The 25,277-nt window shown below is 40.9% G+C and overlaps 1 protein-coding gene across 1 annotated transcript; it reads left to right on the top strand.

Annotated features, from left to right (window-relative positions):
- The first annotated feature begins 358 nt into the window (after positions 1-358).
- Positions 359-17,757, top strand: emilin3b (elastin microfibril interfacer 3b). The gene is made up of 6 exons (XM_075475700.1): positions 359-1,021; positions 13,036-13,158; positions 13,973-14,247; positions 14,380-14,726; positions 14,864-15,214; positions 16,072-17,757. Exons 1-6 carry the CDS (start codon positions 837-839, stop codon positions 17,212-17,214), a joined length of 2,424 nt encoding a protein of 807 aa, XP_075331815.1. The 5' UTR covers positions 359-836; the 3' UTR covers positions 17,215-17,757.
- The last annotated feature ends 7,520 nt before the right edge of the window (positions 17,758-25,277 follow it).

The following is a 25,277-nucleotide window of genomic DNA, read 5'->3' as shown; positions in this document are numbered from 1 at the left end:
TAAAATCTTTAAGAGACAAGGTGACAGGAGAGAAGAGCAGAGGGGCGGATGATGAAAAGAGTTTCAAACATAACCAAACAGCTTGTTTTGCTTGTTTTTTTAAAATCTGATTTAAAGCTCTGATACTATTTGCAGGGTTACGTTGATGTGTGCATAAGAGAGAGACAAAGGGAGTCATGAAATTATATTCGCAGTCAGTCGTCCCTCTCCTCGTGCAGTGCACCCAGGCTGGAGTTGGGGTGGGATATGCAAATACAGGCTGTCTGCCTGCCTGCCCCTTCAGAGGCAGCAGAGCTACACGCTGCTTCTTGCACACACACACACACCCTCACTCATGCAGAGTGCAGATTGCTTGGAGGGTCGAGCCTTGTCGGCAGGTCTCAGACACGCTTGCATGTGTGTATGTGGAGCTGAAACTTTAGACCGCTCACGCTCTCTTCTCCCTCATTCTCTCCTCTGTCCTGCTCTCCCCTTTTTCCTATCCCCTCCTCCAGTACACCTTTGTGTTGTTTTTCTTACCCTCATTCTTTCCCCTCCCTCTTCAGCCTCACTAGCTTTCCCTCTGCTCTGTCCTATGCGGTCAGCTTTTGGGCTACTGTGAAATCTGAAAGTGTAAGGGACAAGATGCTGCTGATGCTAAAGCTGTTTGGGCTCCATGTCTCCTTCAGGGCCCACTGAGGAAAACAAGACTCCATGTGTGACGGGGAACAACTCTATACACTGAGGAACCTATGAGTACCACTTTTTAACGTGTTTTCATCACCAGGCACTTATATTTCTGAGACTCCAGAAGTAATCAAGTTTTTCAAGAGTGAGAGAAAAAAAAAGAAAAAACAATGTGGACCAAGCTGTCCAGATTTACTGCTCTTTTCTTGCTCTTGGGAGTGCTTCTCTCTGTGGTGAACAGTAAAGGAACTTTATATGGAGGCCATGTCAACCCTTTCTACGGAAACAGATACAACCTCTACAAGGGCGGACTCAACCCTCACTACTCACCAAACAAGCCTATGACCCGTCACAAGTAAGTGTTGTGTTTCAGGCATGCCACTGACACTAACACGCCATTTATTTTCCTTTCCAAGATTTCTAAACATGAGTGACATGAGTGCCTGCAGGAACCCACCTCATACTGTATATACAGTACCTTGAGAAACCCATGTCACTAGCGAGTTGCAGAAATGTGGTTTTAGTTAAGAAATCTGCTTGGTAAGGGATCCCTGAACTGATGCTCTGTTTCTTTTTCAAAAGAAATCCGTCATCTTCTATAGTTCACATCTAAAACCATCTGTGGCAGGAGATAAACATTATGGAACAACAATGGCATGCTGCATTACAGAAACAAAAGCTGTTGTGGTCTTTATAGCGTGGCAGGATTGATGACAAGGGCATTGATCCCTCATTGTCATAGTGTGTGTGTGTGTGTGTGTGTGTGTGTGTGTGTGTGTGTGTGTGTGTGTGTGTGTGTGTGTGTGTGTGTGTGTGTGTGTGTGTGTGTGGTAGGGGGGTACAGCTGGGCACCAGAAGCTGTGAGGAGGGACAGAAGGGAGTGGCACAAATAATCTTCAGTCAACATTAAGGCACTTAAACAGTGATCACATGCTTTTCTTTTTTTTTTTTTTCTAGTATCAACACAAAGAGGTAATAAAACACATGTAGGACTGATAATATAATAAAAACAATGAAGTCAAACCACTTGAGAAGAATAACAGCATCAAGCTCTGTTCATGATATTAAAACACATAAAACTTTGAGATTAAACAAAGACTCATGGATATATTTTGCCTGGATGGATATGACTACTTAGTCTGCAGGGCTCTTTTAGTTTTTCCTCCCTTTTCCTCCTCCCCTTCTCTTTTGCTTGGCTTCCCACGAGAGCTATTATGCCTTTGGACAGCTCCCCAGCTACCTGCTGCTCCGCTCAAACTGCCACAGGAGAATGCTGATTGCCCTGCTCTGCTTAGTCTGCCATGTAGGCTCACCTCCACTGAACAGACTGCTCAGCATCCCTTGTCTTAAAATATAATGCCCCTGATTGCTCTTCTCCTTGATCTCTCTCCATTAACAATATTACTGTGTTTAAATCCTTGACTCTCCTTGACTCTGTTTTCAGTCACAGTGTTGCTACATGTTAATATGCTGCATGTTCCAGCACTTATTCTGAGACAGAGCGGCCATCAGTAAGTATCTGAATATTACTCACTTACAAAGTAAATCAAAACATTTTTTCTTTGCTCAGTCAAAGATATTTTGACATGTGAAAGATATGTATTGGTGGTGACCAATATTCAGCTTACTGGAAATCACATGAATCTGTAGAAAGCTGAAGTGCTCCCACACTCCCTGGATATAACTTGGTGATTCTTTAATGTACTCGAAGGCCAGCAACTAGAAGTTACAAAGTCAGAATGGAAAAGCGTAATGCAGTTACTGAAATTTCTTATTGCAATCTCAAACATTTCTCAATGCAGAATGAAGTAAACGCTCTCAGGACTTTAACAAATCCTTTGCACTTGCTTTTCTTCACAGCATTCCTGACTCTCCTCCAAAGTTCTTAGACAACCTTTGGTGACAATTAGTTGAGGTGACCAAAATTCAGTATCAGGACAATGTACGATCCAAACCCGAATCTGAAGAAGAGTGACACTGATATTATCATCTTGATGTAGACTGCAAACTTTTATCCGTGTGGCAAGGTCACCAAAAACCCATTATCTGTAAATGCTGAGATGATTAAATATCAATGACATTAGTCAAATTTTGTTGGTTTCAAATCACTGTTTTCCTTCCTCATGTTTAACTGACATCAAGAGTCAGCTTGGTGTTTTACACTTTGCTACACGTATCTACAGCATGCTGGTGGCATACAACAGTGGCATCCATTTAGTGCCACATATTTTTCTATTCATAGAAGCTAATTCATGTTGGATATATTTCCATGCCTGAATCTCAAAATCAACTGACCAGCCAGACGTTGTGGTTTGAATTGTTCAAAAACTAACTGAGTAATCACTGACAGTTGGTACCTCTTTGCTGTCAGTAGCTGATAACATTCCCCCACATGTATCTGAGTGTCTGACTACAGTGTTTATACTAGAGCTGCTGACCTATCTTCGACAGAACGGGCCCTGGGGATGTGTCAGTGTCAGACCACCACTATAGTTACATGAGCTCAGTTGTTGTCAGCCTGACTGGTTAGTGAAAATAGAGACTTAGAAATAACACATGTGCTATGACGAGTGTATAGTGTGCAGTTGTGTAGATATGGCTACATGTCTTGTTAAGTGTGTTTTGAACATCGTTTTTCTCATTTTTAGGGGTATTATTAATTTGAACTCTTTTTTCTTATTGGACAAACTATCATATGGACGAAACCTGTTGGGTTTTGATGAGACATTTAAGCATTCTCAGTTGTCGGTGCATCACTGACATTTTGTCATCACGTTGAATTTTCGTCTATGTTTTGGCAGCAAAGCAAGTGATTTGATTTCACAGTCGTTTCTTTCATTTCATGCAGCCACTTGCTGCAGTGAGAACATCTACAACCCCCTCTTAGATCATTGCAACACTGCATAGAAGCCCATATTGTCCGATGGGCAATTTGTTTTGGCAGAAAGGACATTTCTAAGGAACTGCATTTGAGCATTTCATGAGGTACACATTCCTAAAAGAAAGGTGTATGTCCCACAACACAAAGGCAAAGATAGGATTGCATTTTTAATCTTACGAGCACCTTTAATGTAACAAACTACTATAAAACGGGAGAAAAACAGATGAATCCAGGATCCACATGTTTATCTTTGGGAAATAAGTTTAAATTAGCTGGGATACCACAAGTCACCACTGATCAAATTAGAAATGTATCCGAAGGCTTTTCCGTGATGTATGGGACAGAGATCAAGGGGGAAAGGTCAGCATGTTGATAGAGGTTAGAGGTTATGGGTTGCTCTTGTAAGTTTGTGATGAGTGGCCAGTGGAGGAAAGGAATGGAGCCAGACTCCTGCTAAGAGTCACAAAGACTTGGCAGTAAACTCCCGAGCTCCCTGTATGTAAGTTATTTTTCAAACATAATACTTTATCTGTTTCTGTGGAAAGGATTACCAAGCAACAAACAGTAAAAATGAATGTTTCTGCTTGTTGATCATAACACGATGAATCCCAATGCGTTGAACATAATGTCCAAATACTCACTCCAAAAATGATGATGTTGTCATCAGATTCTGCTCCCTGTCTTTATGGGAAAAATGTTCTACAACTGTCTTGCATACATTTAAGCTTTATTTGTGGTTTTAGTGGCTGCTGTTTGGCGTTGACATTGCTCTACACATGGTGACATTCCTATTACAATTTTCCGGTATGTGTTGGTCTGCTAACACATACAATATACTGAAGTACATCGGTGCAAGATATGAGAAGTATTGACAGGGAAGTCTCACCAATAGTTTGAGGCCATAGCCTCAAAGTTTGATGACCTAGCGTGTTGCATTGCCTCACATCAAACTCATGTATCTTGAAGATTGGCTGTAACTCTGCTCTTATAAGCGGAATAATCCTTGCAGCAATGTCTAGCAATTTTACCAGTCTAATTTTAATGTCTATTAATGCAGCAAATTCAGCATTCACTTAAGTTATCCTCGCACACATGCATAGAAAAACACATATCCTTCCGAATTGGGCCTCTGATTCTGAATACCCCTACAACAAGCCTTTCACAGCCAATTCTCAACTCTCTAATAACAACTTGTAAGTTTTTCATGGTTTTGGTAACTTTTAAGGATCTTCAGGGATATTTAAAAAAAAAAAAAGGTTAATTTTTACCATCTAAACCTAAAACCTCAAAATTTGATAGCAGTTTGAGACAACACTAGGCTGAGGGTTTTGAGACCTCATCACTTTTGCATTAGATGATTATTTACTTTGCCACTAAATTCTCTCAAATTAAGAGTGCCACTCCTGCACCCTGGCCATTCTTTGCTAAGCTTGTTTAGCCCGTCAGATATCCCGACTCATTCTCCAAGCTGTGAATGAACTGACCACATTCTGCTGCAGGTGAGACCTGGACTACTCATAAGTAGAGATGGAAATTGAAATTTGGCTACACTTGGGAAAAAGTTCCACCTTTTTCAGAGCGATGGATTTGTATGCCTCTGAGCTTATCCGTTCCTTTATCAATGCCGGCAGGTGCTGATGCAATGTGCACTGACTGCACATCAGCGACATCATACAGGTGCAGTAATACATGGTGCCATAAAAACAGTTAAAGTGATGATGAGAAGTATCGATCTGTTAATCAAAATGTAAGCAAGAAAACAATAAAATATCAAGTGATTTCACTGCATGTATTGATTACACACGGGTCGGGTTGTCTGACGGGAAGTGGAAATAAAGTATCACACATTTATTACACAATTTAGTCACTAGTATGAGAATGGAATGAGATCCTTCCCCAAGTGGAGGAGTTCAAGTATCTCGGGGTCTTGTTCACGAGTGAGGGATGAATGGAGCAGGAGATTGACAGGCGGATCGGTGCGGCGTCTGCAGTGATGCGGGCTCTGCACCGGCCCGTCGTGGTGAAGAAGGAGCTGAGCCAGAAGGCGAAGCTCTCGATTTACCGGTCAATCTATGTTCCTATCCTCACCTATGGTCACGAGCTTTGGGTAGTGACCGAAAGAACGAGATCGCGAATACAACCGGCCGAAATGAGTTTCCTCCGCAGGGTGTCTGGGCTCTCCCTTAGAGATAGGGTGAGAAGCTCGGTCATCCGGGAGGGGCTCGGAGTAGAACCGCTGCTCCTCCGCATCGAGAGGAGTCAGATGAGGTGGCTCGGGTATCTGGTGAGAATGCCTCTTGGACGCCTCCCCGGTGAGGTGTTCCGGGCCCGTCCCACTGGGAGAAGGCCCCGGGGAAGACCCAGGACACGTTGGAGAGACTATGTTTCTCGGCTGGCCTGGGAACGATCCCCGGAGCAGCGGAAGATAATGGATGGATGGATGGATGGATATTTAGTCACTGTGAATGGGTATATGGTATACAGTAGTACCAGTGAGTCTAGCTAATCTAATAATACTGTTTCAGAACGCTTATTTCAAAAGCACTGAGAGCAAGACAGATTATCTGATTTAGAAAATTCCCAAATTCCAAAGGATAAGTGAAGTTGCATTCTTTCACCGGAGGTTTAGCCTCTTCCTGTTCAACATAAACAAACAACTAATTATCTGTCCAAAGAGCTTGTATTGTTTTGACATTTCAACAACTAATAGCTGATTGGACATCATAAAAATGTCCATAATCATCACATTTCATTGTTCACTGCAAAAGTTAGAGGTTTTGAACAAAAACTATTGTGCATAGAACAATTGGTCTGTCTTTGAGTTATAATAAGGAGAGCAGGCTTGGGTGACCTTTTTCTCTGAATAACAAAATGTTCCCAAGGTCATAGAGCTGGCAGCATCTTTACACCTGATCCTTTGCAAAGAGCAGCCTCGCTCAATATGGCGCATGAAGACTTAAACACACCATCTGGCTAAAAATAAATTGCACATGAAAAGAGATGAGACTTGGAGGAGATTTGTTAGCCTATAGACTTGGCTATTAAAGGTCTTATAAAAATGTCAGGGTTTGCTATCTGGACCACACCAGTCATAAATCTGCCAGAGCCGACAGCTGTGGCCTGGGTTCAAACAGTTAGGAACCCCTGCAGGTGAGAGTGTGGCTAGTAATGAGAAAGGTGAGCCATTTAATGCCACAGTGTCAAAACAAACGAGCCAGTGGAGGGAACAGTGATGAGGCAACACAGAGGGGCTTCATGAAATATCAACAGAGGGAGAAAAAAAATACAATATCAGAAACACAGCCAAAAGCATGACTGGTATGCTTAGATAATTAAACAGAGATTACCTGCAGTTTTCCTATTTTAAAGTTCAAGAGAAAGCAAAGTTATGAGAAATGGGATGGAAAGATAAGTTGTTTTGAGTTCAGAAAAGGGTGGAGGGATAATGTGACAAAAACTTGCTTCTTGATAATCTGAGATGGGGATTCTGCTTTCCCTCTGGGAGGCTTCGAAACTGTAATGTAATACTGGAAATATTTATGATGGGACCAGAACAGTGGTCAAAATATGCCATGTCCCTCTGACAGAAAAAGATAATATTTTGAGGTTTGAAGGTGAAGCATGTTTTTAATTTAAGGTCAGGTAAGGAGGTACACAGCAGAGTTGAACAGAAACGAGAGTTAGAATCCGTTTGATCAGTTGGGATTGGGTGTTTATTGAGGATGTGGAACAATTAGAAAAATTTTCTTTCATATTACAGGTGTTTCCTTGCCGTATTCAGCAACACACAACTTGTTTCTTATAACGCACAGAGGAGAAGTGGTTAGAATTTTTAAAATGTCATAACAGAATTCGGAACATCTTTGGAACATTGTGGGAAGTCTTCATTCGTCTAAAACTGACAACATTACCGTAATCTGCTTAACAGAGTACAATAAATATATATGCATCGAAGTGACTCAGTTTTCATGGAAGTTCCTTAGAATTTTTACAGCAAAACAGCATAGTGTCAGCTCAATAATTAAGGACACTCCTTTAAGCAGATAGCACTAGCAGGGAAATGCAGCAAAAGATCGCCAATTTAGTGAAATATACTGTGAAAGTGGGTTTCAAGCATCACAAACTAAAAAAAGGGATGGCAAGAACATCAAATAGAAATGATTGCATTGTGAGCCCGATTTCACAATTTCGTGTGGCTCAAAACATATGAACACTTGGTCAAGACCCCATTTAAACACACTTAGTATCCTTTAGCATAATTTTCCAGTATTAGGGGTTGGCATTAGCCCTTTTTGGAGTGTTGTAAATCAAAGAGGTGGAAAGCTCTGGTTGGTGACTTATGTGGGAGGAGTGTAGAAATAAAATACAGCGCTGGGAGTCATGGCGTCTTTCCTTATGTCAAGATACTGAGGACTTTTATTTGTTCTTTGTCTTGGCCAACTGAACACTTAGACAAGAGGTAGGCAACATTAATGTCTTCATCTATCGAAACAATCATTCAGAAATCATTCAGACATTGGGGACTTTTGTGGTACTTTTTCTCACGGCTTCAATCAGACATGACTGAGTAAGAGATAGAAAGAGTCACAATATTAACCTGTTCAGCCCCAGGAGTATTTCTGGGGTTCCTGCTCGAAAATGACATGCCCAAAATAAATGTAGTATTTCTCTGCAATTACAACCCAACTCTGTGGCTAACACTTCATCAGAGCCGAATCAAACAGGATGTTCCTCTCTGGCCCCTGGTACCGTGGGCTCCGAGATTGAAAAGGTTAATGTGATATTTGCTATTTTTTTTTTGAGTCTGGACTGTAAATCAAGTGAATTATATCACTAATTCCTTGAGGAGTCACAATTTTCTCCCAACAATGCTTCACTTTTTTACAACAGTTGATATTAGCATGCCAGGCATCACAGAAGTTGTATAAGATACAGCTTTGGTGGATGGAAGTGCTAAAATGATCACTTTTCACATGTTTAAACTTATCAAACACTTAGTGTTTACGAATTTAGGTTTAATTACACTTGTAAGAGCAGAATTGTTATTATCTTGAGTAAAATGTGATCCTCATAGAAGATATCCCACATACTTCATTGTGTACAGAAGTTTCAGCTGCAGATTAAAGCATGATTTTTCTGTCATTCATTTGTCTCACACAATTTGGTAAGGAAATAAAGAATTGGCTCTGCTGCTAATCATTGTCAGGAAAACCAGGGTGTAGGAAAGGTGATGCAATTAATGCAATTTTCCAGCTTCCTCTAAATAACTTAATATAAACCAAATTAACCCATCCCCACAGTTAATACCTGTCCATCAATGTTATTTCAGCAGTTAAAACTTGTATTATAAGTTATATGTTTATGATACTAAGTCTGATCTGTTCAGATTGCTGTCACAAAACTCGGGGAGAAGGGTCATGCAGACATGACACAAACATTTAATGGCAAAAGAAACCACTGCATGTCAGCAATAGGCTTTAGAGAAAGGGTACAGAGAAACCACGAGCCTGTCCTAAGCATAACAAGTCTTGTGTCTGAACTAAAACTTAAACTAGTGGAGGATTTAGCGCCATCCAGCTGTGAAGTCGAAGATTGCAATCACTTGTAAACCCCTGAACGTAGCCTCCCTTCTCTGCAGCTATTGTTTGGTTCTGCTGTTCTGGGTGACAGTAAAAACAGCAGTGCAACATGGCAGACTTTGGGGAAGAGGATACAATATCTGTTGCCTCCTAGAAACAACACAACAGGGAAGCTGGGTGGAAAGAGTGTAGCTCTGGGACAGGATATGGATATTTTTCTGGGTGCTACATGTGATAATATATTGCAGTGGTGTGTTGTATTTGCCACTGCTAGTTGTTTTTAAATGCGTGCCATAAATAAAACTGTCTTGGCCGGGGTGACTTTTATTGTCCTGCTATCCTGTGTGGCCAACAGTCCCACCTGTCACGCTTCGATGCATCAACAAACACAAGACAGTGTTTATATTTTCCAAATACGACACTCCTTGTGCCATGTTGGTTCAGAGGTTCAGAAGTCTGGAAAAGCTCTGAATAAACTATCTCTCAGCTCAGTCCTTTTCTCCTTTCTCTTCATTTGACTTTGATCTCAGATCACATGGATCTGGACTTCCTTAATATTTTTTACGGGGGCCCAGATTAGCATTGCCTTCTCTCAGCTGGAGATCCTCCTGCATACAAGCAGCCCAAACAAAGTTCTGACCTACCCCGTGGCAGCTGGACATGGCTGAGATGATAATGAAAACTAAAACTACACAGCAGAGGAGGTCACCTGCAGTTTCTCTAACCAACACTGCAGTGCAGATCGAGGGACAGGACTTATCCCAGCACTCAGCCCCCCCCCCTCTCAAAGACCCAAATAACACTGACAGATCTGTGAAAACAGGCAGACTGGAGAGAGCGTGAAAGGCAAAAACAAAACCCCATAAACAGGAGATTTTTTCCTTCTTTTTTTATGTACATCTGGATCCCTGCACTTTTCAGCCATTGTGTGTAAGTCTTAAGGTCTCTGTCACAAATCAGTGAACACGGTCACTTCCTTCTCACTTGACTGATCTGCCCCATGGACAAGTGTGTGAGATGGGTCACACACTTACTGTACTCTGTTCACACATGCACCATAGGCTGTCAGCTGTCAGCTTTTTGCCAACTCTCGCACACTCAAAAAACAAGTTGTAGAGCTATTTAATCGTTTCAATAAATAATTATTTTTATGAGGAAGAAACCATAGCCAATAAATCTGTTTTAGATTATTCAATATATACTATAGTGTTGACTCTACAAATATGTTTATGTTTGAAAAAAAAAAGAAAAAAGAAAAAGGAAAGTAAAAAAGAAAAAACAAGACATAAAAAAGAAAATGCTCTGGCTCTGAAATTGCTCTGAAGCATACTGAGCAACAGATGACAGCACAGGGAGTAATAATGCTGAGCTCCCTGAGGGATAGAAAAGAAAAGTACCTGCAGGTGGGGTCTGGAGGAAAACAACATGACAGCAAAAATATGAATTGCGTAGTAACGTGACATTTGATAACCTTGTAATGAAAATATTGCATGAGTGTGAAAGTGTGCCAGGAAGAAGGATGCAGAGCAGTTTGTGTTGTCACATTAAGCGTGCATTTCATGTACCTTCATAAAGCATCATCTGATCCATCCCGCCTGCCAGATTGGCTTGTTTTTCTTTCTCGAAGAAAATCAACCGCAGTAAGCAGCTGCAACTGCATGTGTGAGCTTTAGGTGCTTTAAGAGCTCCCATCATACCACATCAGATCAGCCTGTAACTGCCACTTCCTTAACGCCTGACCTGGCAGCACGTTGTCAAGTTGGTATGAAAGGAGCTCTGTGAGCTCTGGCTCCTGCCCTTTTCCTTTCACTGCTATTAACATATGTCAACACGGGCAGAGTGGTGGCACACATACAATCTCTGTCAACACGGTGATTTACAGTGAGCTGCAGCCATACAGTGTTTTCTCACGGATTACGACAGACCGTCCTTGCTAATAGTACTCAGAACCTGTTAACTTGACCCTCTTCAGCCCTGTGTCACTCCCCACTGCATCCAACACTACTTTTTGTCCTAAAACAGCTGTGGAGCAATGTTAAGTACCGCATGTGCTGCTAAATGGTCCCCTCTGAATGTAAGAAATGCTTCACATGTGAGCCTAAAAAGCACAGATGATCATTTCCTGTGCTGCACAGAGGCCAGGGGAACATTTAGCAGTTGCTATAGCTGCACTGGCAGTGAAGAAAGAGAGGGGAATGGAGAAGGTCCAGCTTCAGCATGATGCAACAAGTAGTTACAGTGAAGTTATTGTGTTGGATTCTGGATTTTAAAAAAAAATTTGAATTGAAAACAGTCTCTGTAATATTTCTTGGCGTTAAGTTACCATATGTAACTTAAAGCACACACACTTTGTATGAGCAATACCTATCAAGTACGTAAATGTGTACTTTATTTCAGACCAGGAATCAGGGTGCTGGTTAGTTCATTGGGTTGAGCAGGCGTCCCATATACAGAGGTTTAAGGTCCTTGACGCAGCTGTCCCTGGTTTGAGTCCCAGCTTGGTGCCCTTTGCTGCATGTCCTTTCCCTCTCTCTCTCTCTCTCGAGCACCGTCCCGTTTTCTGCAAGCAATTTTCCAATAAAGGTCACGAGTATGGAAAAAAATCCATATCAATACAAGTCAATACATAATGTAATTAGTTCCTCTTATGTAAGTCTTTTATTGCTCCTGCATATTTTAGAAGATAGAAGATCTCTGCATTAAATAGAAAGACTTTTATAACGCTAAAATTACAATGCTTTATGAAAATAAGCATCAAAGCCCAAGTACAAAAACCAGATGCAGAATAGGGCAGTGTAGAGAATAGTGGACATACAGACAAACAGGGTTCGTATTCGTCCAGCATATTTTTCAGGAAACAAATAATCTCAACACTCAGCTGTAGGCGGAGTAGGAGCTTCGCAGGGACATATTCCTGAATGTGAATGAGGTTCATGAGGTTGTTGTTTAGAATAAAACTAACATTTTTGAGAGCGGAAACAGAGCATTCTTACAGTGGCCCTCAGATGTGTGCTGCAAAGCAAGTTCAGCACAGCCAAGCTTTCTTTGTGTGAGGGGGCTTGACAAAAACTCAAAGTTCAGTTGCAATGTGTTGACAGATACATTTACTAATCTGTGTTCTTTAACCGTAGTATCAGTATTATAATATAAACTTGGCAGCAAATCAGGAAAAAAAAATACTAAGCCATTTCATGCATCACAAGCCTGTTAGTTCCTGTAGCATACAGTGGTATTGTAACATGGCATCAGCATGGACTAACTGCTTGACAACATTTAAATGTTCTTTCCGTTTGATTTTACTGTCTGTGGTATCATTTGAAAAAGGGTTATTTGGAGGATGTCTTGCTTTTTGCAGCTGCTTTTAATTAGGATATCTGAAATTAACTTCCCGCTTAGCAGGTTATGTTCTTTTTAAATGTTTTTGAAAATGCATTTCTGTGTTATTGTTTTGTTTTACATTTACATATTGACTTTGTGTTACAAATGAGGAACACATCACAAAACTTCGAACCATTGTGCTTTCTTTGGCTTGATTTCCAAAGCTGACCCTCCTTTTTCTTTGAATGTTTTTGGGCTACCTATGGAGTTTTCTGAAATGTCGTTATGTTTTGCACCTAAAGGCCACTGTACATAATTTCTTTTATTATATCCATAGTTTAAAAGGTATTTTTGTTGTGGGTTTTTTTTCAATATACGCAACTGGAACTTTTTGGAACAAAAACTAACAGAACTAACGGCTCTTTGCTGAGTGCAAAACAAGGATGGTGGCATAGCTTATAAAGAGAACATAAATGGATTGTTGAACCACACCAGTGATTCTGTTGGCATAAAAGATGGGATGGGTAATAAAATCTGGATATGTATTTCAGTACTTCCACTTGCTTAACTCAAACTCTTTTACACCCGTAGAAACCACTGTGCCTACATGGTCCAGAAGAACATCACATGTGTCATGCAGGATGGACTGGAGACCTATGTGAAAGCCGAGTATACCGTCAAGTGCATCTGGGGTCAGAAATGTCCTGTTGTCATGTAAGTCAAACAGAAAACCAAAATGTAAACAATTCAAATGAATATTAAGCTTAATCTCTTACAAGGTAGCATGAGTTTGGTTTGGTAGTTTAGTGGTACAGTTAAAAATATGTAATTAGGACTTCAGCTTGCTGCAGTATGGAGCATAGTCCATGTCAGTGCTGCCCTCTAGTGATCAGATCATTTTCTGGTTATATGGTAAAGGTTCTCAGTTGCTGTCAGAGTTTTTTTTTCAAAAAATGTCAGTGAATGAATGAATTGATTAATAAATGAAAAAGAAATATTGACTCTTCACATGAAAGTGCTGAAGTTGTCTTCTATTTGTTTCTTTTTTTCCAGCTTAAATTGTACATCCTTTGATTTCCCTTAGTAATAGTTTAAATGACTGTTTTGATAACAGATATACTGTACATGTGCATTATCTGCAACTGTGTTCTATCCTATTTATTTCATATGTCTTTCAAAAGCCCCCTAACAGAGGAAAGTAAAGTGAAATTTAAGATACATCTCTCCCAGTGTGTGGGGGCTTATTTTAAACAAGATAATACTGAAGTTGGGTGCTGACCTAGGTTCAGTCCTCTGACGCCTCACCATTTGCACTACACTATGCCTTAATCTCCTCATTCTCCTTTAATCCAGGTTCAATCCCAAACAGAACAACTTTATTCCATTTTCTCTGCTCTGCACTCTCCTCCCATCCCCACCCTGCGCCTATGTTTATAACAAAATTAGTAAAGAGCAAAAGTATTTGGGGACATTAAAACATATTCATATCCACTCATAATGAACACAGTAGGTATCTTGTTTATTTCAGGTATAGGACATTATACAAGCCAAAGTACAAGGTGGGTTATAAAACAGTGACTGAACTAGAGTGGAGATGTTGTCCTGGCTACTCTGGAGAAGCCTGCCATGATGGACCAACTTCCCTGCCTGACGTCATTGGTGCAGGTTTACCCCATCGGCCGGGTATAAAGGGCTTCCCCCATGGCCCAAGACCCCCTGTGGATCAGAGGCCTGGAGGAGGCCAACTCTTCCCAGGAGTGCCCACAGGACAACTGCCTACTGGGAATGGAAAACCCAACTACGGTGAGAACAGAGTGTACCTGGGTCCTATTCGAACTAATGTGTGTGTTTACATCAACTGCCTATTCCCCTTTGTATAAAGCTTATTTACAAAGATTTTTCTAGATTTTTTTATCTCTTTTGTTCAAATTTAAGGTAACAAATTTGGAATTACGGGTGTGACTGGTGAACGTTTGGACCGTATGGAGGAGGATATGCGTCGCCTCACCCAGGGTCTAGACACCCTCAATGGCGTGGTGGCTGGCCTTGAGGAGCGACTGCGCACAACTCTCCGGGAAGACACCAATAAAATCCTGGTGTCGCTCCTGCCCAACACTCACCGTGTACATGACTCTACGGTGGGATTCGGGGTAATTCCAGATGGCACTCCTGATGGACTGGAAGGAGGAGAAACCTTCACTGGATTTGGAGACCTGGCAGGGAGAGTGACAGAAGTGAGGGATGACTTGCAAGCCAAGACTCATATTTTAGAGGAGATTCAGGTACTGTGGCTTTTAGCTTGTTTAAAGAACTTCTGATACGCCTTCTGTACAGTTTGAACAAATCAAACCTCAGTACTCTTGCAACTTTGTTGATCAAACACTACTTGAATCTTCTTTTGACATCTGTGTGTTATCAGGGGATGGTCATGGGTCACGATGGCCAGCTGAAGAGGCTGTTGGAGGTAGCTAACGGCAGACCCATTCCTGGCCCTGGCTCCAACTCTTATATGGATGAGATCTTAGATGTCAAACTTGCAGGGATTAGGGCTGAGATCCTGGATGGCTTTGAGCGTCGTCTGACAGGCATGGAGACCCACTGTGATGAGAGGATTGGGGAGATGCAGAGGCAGTGCCACAGAGAGACCATGGATGGCCAGGAGCAGATGCAGCAGTCTCTGGATGGCAGAGAAACTGGGCTCAGGGAGGAGTTGGGCTCCCTGCAGGCTCAGATTCAAGGTCTAACTTTGACGGAAAGCTGCTGTGGACAGGTATGACACAAGTGAGATTTTAGTCTAATCAGCATGCAATAGGTAATCTAATTTGTCATTCAGATTGATTTACAGATGTGGTTTAAACTCAAACAATGGCCAAATAGTTAACTAACTTCTGTACATGCCTATACAAAAAATATTAAACCAGAAAATAGTTAGCTTAGCTTACGCTGAAGCATGGCTAGAGATGAGAGAGCTGAGTCATTTACAAATAATCTACAGACTGGTGAAAGACTTTGGGAAAACCAGCATAAAGTGTTTTGGAAAGGTGTTGGGCCTCCACATATTTACATTGGTGAACATCTGTGGAAGTCAATGGTAGTGACAAAACATCTTTTTTTCCAAACAGTTTTCCATGATTTGAAAACGTGAAAATCATTGAAACTGGTTTGATATGTGACTGAGAGGACTAAAAAATGTGAGACGCATCATTTTCATTGCCATCCTGGAAGAGACCATTGCCATCAGCCTAGAACTGTTGTATGTTGTATGATAAAGGCAATCATTCACTGTGGTTTTATCCATACAAAACCCAAAGCAAAAGTTTTGCTTTCAGATGTTTATGTTGGGAGCAGGAATTCTGTTTTAACTCCTGTTTCTACGTTTTTTTGTGAAACTGACTCTGTTGACTTTAGCTTAGCTTCAGAGAATGAATATCAATCTGCTACGGATGTTTTCATCTAATCCTCTAATCGAGAGCAAAAGTATATTCATTTATTTTTTTTTTTTAGCATGTTAGGATGTTTTAGGACATTATTAAGTCTATGAGTAGGCAGCTTCACTACATAATAACGCATGACAGGACTGTCTATTGAGTGACTAGTGTGTTAATAATGAGTCACTGATTGTTGCAGGTGAACAGTTTGTCTCAGCGCATGCTGCTGCTGGAGGAATCGGTTAAAGGTTTGACAGAATCTCAGAGACAGCTCCAGACAGAGCTCACAGAACAAAGCATCCACATAGAGACCCTTATTGAGACCCGCCTGGTTGACATGGAGGGGAGACTCAATGCCACTGCTGGTGGACCTGATGGAGTCGAAGTTTTTCCTGGTGGTTTGGATGGCTTCAAGAAGACGTTGGAAGACAAGCTGAAGACTCTAGAGGAGAGAGTGTTTGTGGCCGTGGAAGAGCTCAGTAATGCCACTGCTCCAGCTCTCCTGGAGGGTCAGGTGGTCCCTGCACTGGAGACGGAGATTGAGTCTGTGAGGAGGAGAGTTGAGGGAGACTTGAGTGGAATTCAGAAACAGTTAATAGACCTGGAGCTTCTCTGCACTTCCTCTTGTGCAGCCTCCACCCCACCAGCAGGAGGTGTCAGTGATACTGAAGTAGAGGAGTGTGAGGAAATGGAGAAAAAAATGACAAACCGTTTGGATTCACATTCTGACCGCCTGGACCGCCTTAACAAAACCATACATAACTTGCTCCATCGAATTGCACAGGAGGACACAGAAGGATCTGTCCAGGGAGAGATCACACTGCTAAAGGTCAACATCAACTCAGTGAACCGCACCCTAAAAGGCCTAAAGGACTCTATAAGTTTCATTGCAACTGAAGTTGGCCACGCTAATTCATCATGGGAGCAGAAGGAGCATCAACTAGTCAATCAGGTGCAAGGAATCACCAGACTCATGGGCCACCAAGCCTCCCTTCTTGGAACTGGCGAGAGGCGGCTGGCGCAGCTGAAGGGGGAGCTGGCGACTTTGAAGAGACAGTTGGCTGGGGGGCTGCAAGGCTGCCGCAGCACAGCAATGGAAGTTCAGAAGGAGGTGAAGGGCGTTGACAGCAGGGTGAGCCAGGTAGAGGGCCAGTGCAGCGGCCTGGGGGAGCTGGCGGAGCACCTGGAGAGAATCAGGGCAGAGCTGGAGAGACACTCTGACTCCTACCTGTCCCAAATGAATGGAACTCTGGCCATCCATTCAGAACAGCTAGCTGAGCTGAAAGGGGAGGTCAAAAATTGTGTGAGCAAGGAAAATACCAACCAAAAAGGAGTCAAGTAGCTTTTGAGCTACGGTTTTTGGAAAAAGACTTACTGTATGTGTGATTCTAATTAAGCTCAAGTGTCTGCCTTTGCTTCTGTCCTCTCTTGATGTAAAATGTACTCAACTGGTGAAAGTCATCTCTCATAAGCTTCTCGCTCCAGTGCCTCCAGGTGTACTGGTATTTACTTATTTTAGTGGTGTGGGGAGTAGCCGAATATAAAAACATGCCTATGGTTGTATAGCCTGTATTTCCCTTTATTCTATGGGGCATTTTTTTTCTTTGATTATGATTGTTTAGTCATTTTACTTTTTTTAACTTATATGAAGTGACTGCATTGTTATGATGTTAAAATGTTCGTACTGGAGAAATGATAACAAAACAAAATGCTGCTACGGGTTTCTGCTAACGAGAATACTCGACATCCTCTGTGTGGACATTAGTTTGGCCTTTTTAACAAATACTGTATGTCAACTTGGTGCTATTTACGTTTTTGTAAACTTTTATTTGACACGTTTCAGAATGACTCTTATATTTCTCGGTTGGGGGGGGGGGGCAGAGAGAGTGCATTACAAGGCATGGTAGATGAAAGAGAAATAAAATCTGAAATACTTAAAATTGGTACTCAGAATGGAAATGTGTGTGTCATAGGGTGCTTTTATTAAAAATTCATGTGAACCGCCCACATTTTGAAAGACAACTCATTCAGTTGAAATCAGTACAGCTTTATTTGCTCTGCAAGAGGATGTGTCCATATCATCATGTCTATTGGGTTAAACAGAAGATTATATTACATCTAAGTTTACTTTGGAGTTATTATGGTTAGGTGGGGAGGATTTCTTTGTACATTTATGAATACAGTGCTTATGTCATTTATCATGTGTCGTCAAACATCGTAGAAGAGAGGGGAAAAAAAACTGAAGCAATCGAAGGGTTTGACCCTAGAAACTCAGTGTGACTACCAATGAATATTAATATGTCGAAAATGAAGCAGTAAAGGTGCGGTATTGCTCATTTTGTCAACCTCTGGCCTTTATCGTGACATTATTCGCTGAGAAGTCTGTAATATTTGCAGTAGAAAATGATGAGTTCACATCCTCTGAAGATCATGAAATTTTATGCAATACAAGAACAAATTATTGTTTATGGCAGACAGAGGCAGACGGGGGGGGGGGTCCCTTTCTGTCCGAAACATATACTTTTAGCTGGTGTCGGTTTTAAGGCACCCATGAGGAACCCAAGCTGTAAAAAAAATCCTTGGGTTTTATCTGGACCGGAATCCTTCATATCAAATGACAGCATGTGGTTTGTCCTGATAAGTCCTTTGCCCTCAGCCATGTCTCCTGCTGCACCAGGACAACACACTCCAACCACTTTAGAAACCCAAATGACAGAAATATATAAAAAAAAAAAACGCTTATGTGCCCGGATAAATGTTTTCTAAATTAAAAAATGAACATCAGAAGCATTGGTGTGGCTGACTGTAAATAGCGTGATGTTCCTTTGTTTCAGCTCCTCTCCTTGACTCCTCTCCGAAAACACAAATTTGAACAAAAAAGGGGAAGACAGAAGAGATATGGCGAGGCCTACAAAAACAAAATGAGCCATCCTTGCTTTGGAGTCCTCTTTTTAAACAAACAAACCTAAAAATGACATGTGACACAGCTGCACCATCTAACTATTGTTTCTTTGCAGTCTTTCAATGTATTCTATCATTTTTGCCAGATGAGTATTAAACTTGTTTGTGACAACGTATGTACTTTCATTTCATTCAAATTACAATGTGGGTGTCACATTGAAAGTTGATTTTGTAAGGTTTTTGCAAAAGATAGAGCAAACATCCTCTTTTCACACTTTTTATCTTAATTTTAGGAACTTTTTTTAGGAAGGAGACAGTTTCAAAATGATTTGCTGAGATCGATTTGAGAGTCACAGGAAGAAGGATGTGGTAGTGAGGAGGATATTGTCAGCCTTGTGTGTCTCTGCCCACCGCAGCCCTGCCTTCAGCTACGGTGGCCCTGAAGTGCAAAACACAACAGCAAAAGAGAAAACACAACGGCAAATCAAAAAACACAACGGCAAAAGAGAAAACACAACGGTAAATCAAAAAACACAACGGCAAAAGAGAAAACACAACGGTAAATCAAAAAACACAACAGCAAAAGAGAAAACACAACAGCAAAAGAGAAAACACAACGGCAAAAGAGAAAACACAACGGCAAAAGAGAAAACACAACGGCAAAAGAGAAAAAACAACGGCAAAAGAGAAAACACAACGGCAAAAGAGAAAACACAACGGCAAAAGAGAAAACACAACGGCAAAAGAGAAAACACAACGGCAAAAGAGAAAACACAACAGCAAAAGAGAAAACACAACGGCAAAAGAGAAAACACAACGGCAAAAGAGAAAACACAACGGCAAAAGAGAAAACACAACAGCAAAAGAGAAAACACAACGGCAAAAGAGAAAACACAACGGCAAAAGAGAAAACACAACAGCATTAACCAAAACGGAAAAGGTAGATACCCTCGGGCAAAATAAATTGTCGCTGATTGGACTGGTGGTGGTCCGTGCTTTAAACCGGAAAGACTATGGTTTACATGTTTTCAAAATATAAGCGCTGCTAGTGACAACGTACACACTGCTATTAAAGAATACTATCTTAAAAAATAAATAATAATGAACTCATATGATGATGGTGGCCTTAACTTTTTAGACTTTAACACTTCAAATAATACTTTCAAAATAAATTGGTATTTATAAACAATTTATCAAGAACCCATCTTCAATTTGGAACTTCATACTAAATGTCATTTTCTCTAAATTAGAAGGCCTAAACTTCTTTTTACTTTGTAATAATAATGTTGAAAAAAATCCCTATAAAACTATCCTTCTTTCATAAATAGCTTCTTTCTTGGTCAATGAGCTACAAAAATGTTTTCCCCACATAGATACTACATATGGAACAATATTGGTATGAAGTTCCAAAGATGGGTTCTTGATACATTGTTTAAACCAATTTATTTTTTATTTTAAATATATTTAAGTGTTATTTAAAGTGTAAAAGTCTAAAATGTTAAGGCCGCCATTATCATATGAGTTCATTATTAAACATTTTTTAATATAGTGGTTTTTGTTCCACCATATAAAGTTTAATAACATCTTGTCAATATCTTTTGAGATCTTTTTGTTAACATCGAGAGATAAAGCAGCATGTAAGACGGGATATTTACATCTAAATATTCTTTAATAGCAGCCTGTACGTTGTCACTAGCAGCGCTTTTATTTTGAAAACATGTAAAAAATAGTCTTTCCGGTTTAAAGCACGGACCACCACCAGTCCAATCAGCGACAATTTATTTTGCCTGAGGGTACCTACCCTTTCCGTTTGCTGTTGTGTTTTCTCTTTTGCCGTTGTGTTTTTTGATTTGCCGTTGTGTTTTCTCTTTTGCCGTTGTGTTTTTTGATTTGCCATTGTGTTTTCTCTTTTGCTGTTGTGTTTTCTCTTTTGCCGTTGTGTTTTTTGATTTGCCGTTGTGTTTTCTCTTTTGCTGTTGTGTTTTCTCTTTTGCCGTTGTGTTTTCTCTTTTGCCTTTGTGTTTTCGCTTTTGTTGTTGTGTTTTCTCTTTTGCCGTTGTGTTTTCTCTTTTGCTGTTGTGTTTTCTCTTTTGCCGTTGTGTTTTCTCTTTTGCTGTTGTGTTTTCTCTTTTGCCGTTGTGTTTTCTCTTTTGCTGTTGTGTTCTCTCTTTTGCCGTTGTGTTTTCTCTTTTGCCGTTGTGTTTTCTCTTTTGCCGTTGTGTTTTTTGATTTGCCGTTGTGTTTTCTCTTTTGCTGTTGTGTTTTGCACTTCAGGGCCACCGTATTCAGCCCCTGTCAGTGACTGCAAATTCTTTGAGGCATACCAAATTAGTTAACGTAACACAAATGCTTTACATAGTCATGTAGATAAGTAATATAAGAAAAGCCTGAACTACAAAAATAGGTGTTTCAGGTTGTATGGGCATTTTATGTTGGAGTGAGTATCTCCCTTTAACATGGACTTGAGCTTTTGTTCAATTTTTACAAGCACCAAAGACACTTTTTAATGCATTTACGGTAAGGGACAAACAAATAAAATATCATCTTTAAGTTGCCGCAAAACTCAGGCTGTTTCTGTTCTTCGCCGAAAAGGTGTGGAACCTGCAGATACAACGCTCCAGATAAAAGATTGATAAAGAATTATCACGAATAGCTAAGGTGGTGGAAATCTCTGTGTGCCTTCCAGTACAGTAAACACCTGAGTGTTAAACTGATAAAAGTCCATGATGGTGATGTAAAAAATAAAAATAAATGCTTCTCGGCAATTGCCCTAAGAATCTGTTACCATGAAATTAGTACTCGACACACTTTCTGATTTATGACAAAACAAGCAGTCTGCAGGTTTAAGGCAGCAACATCTTTCATTAATTAACAGGCTGTCGGTGCATAATGGGGACCAGAAATGTATCATTAAGAGACGCTGTGTAGCATATGGCTGTAGGAATCTGAGGAGTGACTGTACAGCTGTCCTTGACTTGACCAAATTCACAAGCAATGGGAACTGTAAAACATTCCTGAAACAGCTTGAGGGCTGAAGTTGGAAAAGACACCAGCTCACAAGATTGTGGTCACATGCAGCATTCAGCTGACTAAGTAAGATCATTAGGCGAGAGTGGAAGATATTCGAGTGTTTGCAGAAACAGACTTTAGTTGAGACTTAATGACAATGAATGAAGCTGAGGGAAATGAGCCGTAAAATGAAGCTGATCTTGCACGCCTGAAGCTCCATCATCAGGTTTTCTGTACAGCATCAGCACATAGTTTTTAAAAGACATCTCACAGTAACTAGAACAGGATAAAGCAATTCTAGCACAGGGAAAGCCAGAGGTTTGACAGAAAGACAAGCGAATAGAGAGGGTTGAGGTCACAGGCAAATGTAGATATGCTATATGGGGACACAGAGCTATGGGGAATAGAAGGAATGATAGTGATGTGAACATGAGCACGGGACAGAAGAGATCAAGTAGAAATAGATACAATCAGAGGGACACTGTAAGCACAGTAGGGTTGTGATTGTCAGGAAAGGGCAGTCTGAGAGAAAGAGCCGGCCTCACTGAGTAGAAATAGTCAGGCTGATAGACAGGGCTGTGACAAGAGCAGGGCAGACAGAGGCGCAAATGATGGACACTGAGACAGAAAGCACAGTGCTGTCAAGGATCATGAAAAATGTGGAAGGTGCTAGAAGGTGTGTTTACAGCTTCCTCAATCCACAGCTATATGCCATGACAGGAAAACCACAACAGCAGTTAGAGAAAATACAGGCACACAAACAAGCAAGCTAAAACGGGGCCAACAGCAACAAAGGAAGCTTAAACCCCGGAGCCCGACGGCAGCAGGATTTCATGCCGTCCCTTGGGAAGCATTACTACACAAAGGACTGTCCTGTTGGTGACCTGGAGAAGACACAGCGGGGAAGGAAGTGGTGGGGGGTAGTGGTAGAAAAGTGCATCAAATAAAATGGGGAGCCCATTGCTGTTATGTTGGGTAGCCTCAAAACCTGAGAACATGACCAATCATTATATAATATCATATGTCACAAATCTATGTGACTTCCACGTGCTCTGTTGTTCCTCTTATTTTGGCAATCGTACATATACACAGGCACAGACAAACTGTTGTTTTCTTTTACACAAGCATCTGATCTAACGAGTTACGGGAGCATTCGCCCTTTAATTCACGATGTCAACACATATCAAATACAACAATATATCATATTTTTGCACAAAAACCTGTAGGATGAGCAGCTGATTTAAGCTGAACTTGTGATTCAGGTGTTCCAAATCAATTTGTTGAGAGTCAGGTGAGACTGAGTGCCCAGTTTTATAAGAAGGACAACAACCCAGGGTAAGTTAAAGGCAATGGAAGGCCTCTCTTATATTGTCAAATTTAAAATGTTCATGAGACTGGGAACACTGGACAACAATGATAATTATGGCTTAGATACACGGAAATGTTCTCCAAAAAGAACATATGCTGCCTGTCACTTGGAAAAGTCAGAGGCCTGTTGGACAATGAATAAATTAAGCGTTAAGACAGGAAAACAATGCATTCCAAGTCAAGAGCCTTATTATATCGGTGAAACGTGATGATGATTCAGGCATGGTTAAGGCCTGTCTTTTTGCATTTGGGCCAGGACAGTTTGCAATAATTTTTAGTTAAATTGAAGACTGAATAATATCAAGAAACTTGAAATGAAAATATCAAGACATCTGTTTTCTCTGTCTTATTCTAGCTAAGGCTGGTTGAAGGAGAATCAAGTGAATTCTTTGAAATGACCAAATTAAGACGACACCATGGCCATTATCCATATAGATTGTGGGAACGCCTCAACAAAAAGCATTTCATGTGAGAAAACTCACCAACATCACAGAATGGAAGTTCCCTCAAAAAGTAAAAGACCAAGTAGGCTATAAGATTTTTGTTTTCATTATTGTGCTCAAGTTGGTTTTCTTAAGCTACTTTCAGATAGTTCTACAAGGTTCACAGCACGGCTGTAGAAGGATTACTGATAGCTCAAAATCGTGGCAGCTTAAGACATGTTTCTGTGATTGTTCTTCCTTGCTGAGGCTATGTTTAGAAGATGCACAGACACATACATAAAGGCAGTAGCAAATAACAAGTGATAAAGGGTGCAACACTATTCTGCACCAATGAAAGCAAGATATTGAGTTATTCAGCTACTCTCTGATGCAGATTTCAGTTTTAGACACCCTGTAGGGAGAAGTGCACTGAAACAGACACAAGCAATGCACAAAGGCAAAGGCACCACAGATGACATTAAAGCCTTTGAGTGGCCGAACACTCAAGAGATGTGTGTGGATGATTCACAATGGGTGTGTGTGCGCTGGAGGGTGTCGTACACACTTGCCAAGGAAACTCTTGAGATCTTAAGAGCTGCCCTCTGTGTGCATCTGACAGCTAAGTCACACTGGTGTTAGCATACCAGAGTCTCGCGTTTCCCAGACTCCATTAAGATGTGGCTGCACCGGCCGGGCTCCCGTCTCTCTGCCAAACCAGTTTATCCCTCATACACACTGCAATCATTGTTACACAGCAGGAGGTAGACAGGTGCATTTTTGGTGAAGACAAATTAAGGTGTTTTTGCACATTTGGAAATATGATACATCACTGAAATTAGTCCTCATCCTCACTATATTTAGTTGAGTAAACCCGTGTGGGAAATGGTCCAGAAACTCTGTGTAATAAAATTAAAATCCTGCGTGGATGTCCCAGCTCTGCCACTTAGCATTTCCTTTTCCAAGAGCATAATTAAATCATCAGCTGTCACCTCTGTTAACCAGCAGAGATGCGCATCTAATGCGCTAAACGCTACAGGGCTGGAGATGCTCTGATTCAATGAATCTTAAGTGAACTCTTGTAAAAGCATCTCATTTTGTGTGTGTGTGTGTTTTGTTCCCTGGGTAGGAGGCCACAGCATCCAAACAACAATTATTTTTGTCTCAGAATCTGGATTTGGACTGATCAAAATGTCAAGAGAAAAAGCCAGTGACAAGAGTGGGGAATGGGCATGTTAAAAGTAGTTGTAGGAATTTGGTCCAAAGATGCCAGAATTTTACTAGTGACTAATCTCAATAGCTACAAGCCTGGTGTCTGAGCCAAAAATACAGACAAAAAACCTTTTGCAGTAGAGGATTTTTTGAGATAGTGTTAGCCCGATTCTTTCATTGGAAGCCCAAGAACAAGATGGAGAAATCTTAAGTTAAATAAAGTATTTATTGTGGTCACATGTGAAGTATAGCAGCGCTCCGATATCCGGAAACATTTCATATCTATGTCCACCTTTATCTCACACTTACACTTGACAAAGTATAATTGGACATTTGCTAGTGATATGAGCCGGCCATCCACCGTCTTTGTCATGTTCTTTGGATGTGATAAACAATGTGTGTGTGTGAGTGTGGTTTCAGGCATGCATCTACTGTACCAGACCTATCTGTCCTAATAGAGACGCTTTATCTGTCTTTTACTATATTTAAGGTTAGC

The sequence above is a fragment of the Odontesthes bonariensis genome, chromosome 10 (assembly GCF_027942865.1).
Source record: "Odontesthes bonariensis isolate fOdoBon6 chromosome 10, fOdoBon6.hap1, whole genome shotgun sequence".
Taxonomy (NCBI): Eukaryota; Metazoa; Chordata; class Actinopteri; order Atheriniformes; family Atherinopsidae; genus Odontesthes; species Odontesthes bonariensis.
This window is presented reverse-complemented; position numbering and strand designations above follow the sequence as displayed.

What these genes read in the sequence shown, in the direction of transcription:
- emilin3b (XM_075475700.1), top strand. Translation starts at nt 837, where the DNA reads ATGTGGACCAAGCTGTCCAGATTTACTGCTCTTTTCTTGCTCTTGGGA. An exon ending in GAATGGAAAACCCAACTACG is followed by an intron (nt 14,248 to 14,379) that starts GTGAGAACAGAG and finishes TTCAAATTTAAG; the next exon opens with GTAACAAATTTGGAATTACG. An exon ending in ATATTTTAGAGGAGATTCAG is followed by an intron (nt 14,727 to 14,863) that starts GTACTGTGGCTT and finishes GTGTGTTATCAG; the next exon opens with GGGATGGTCATGGGTCACGA.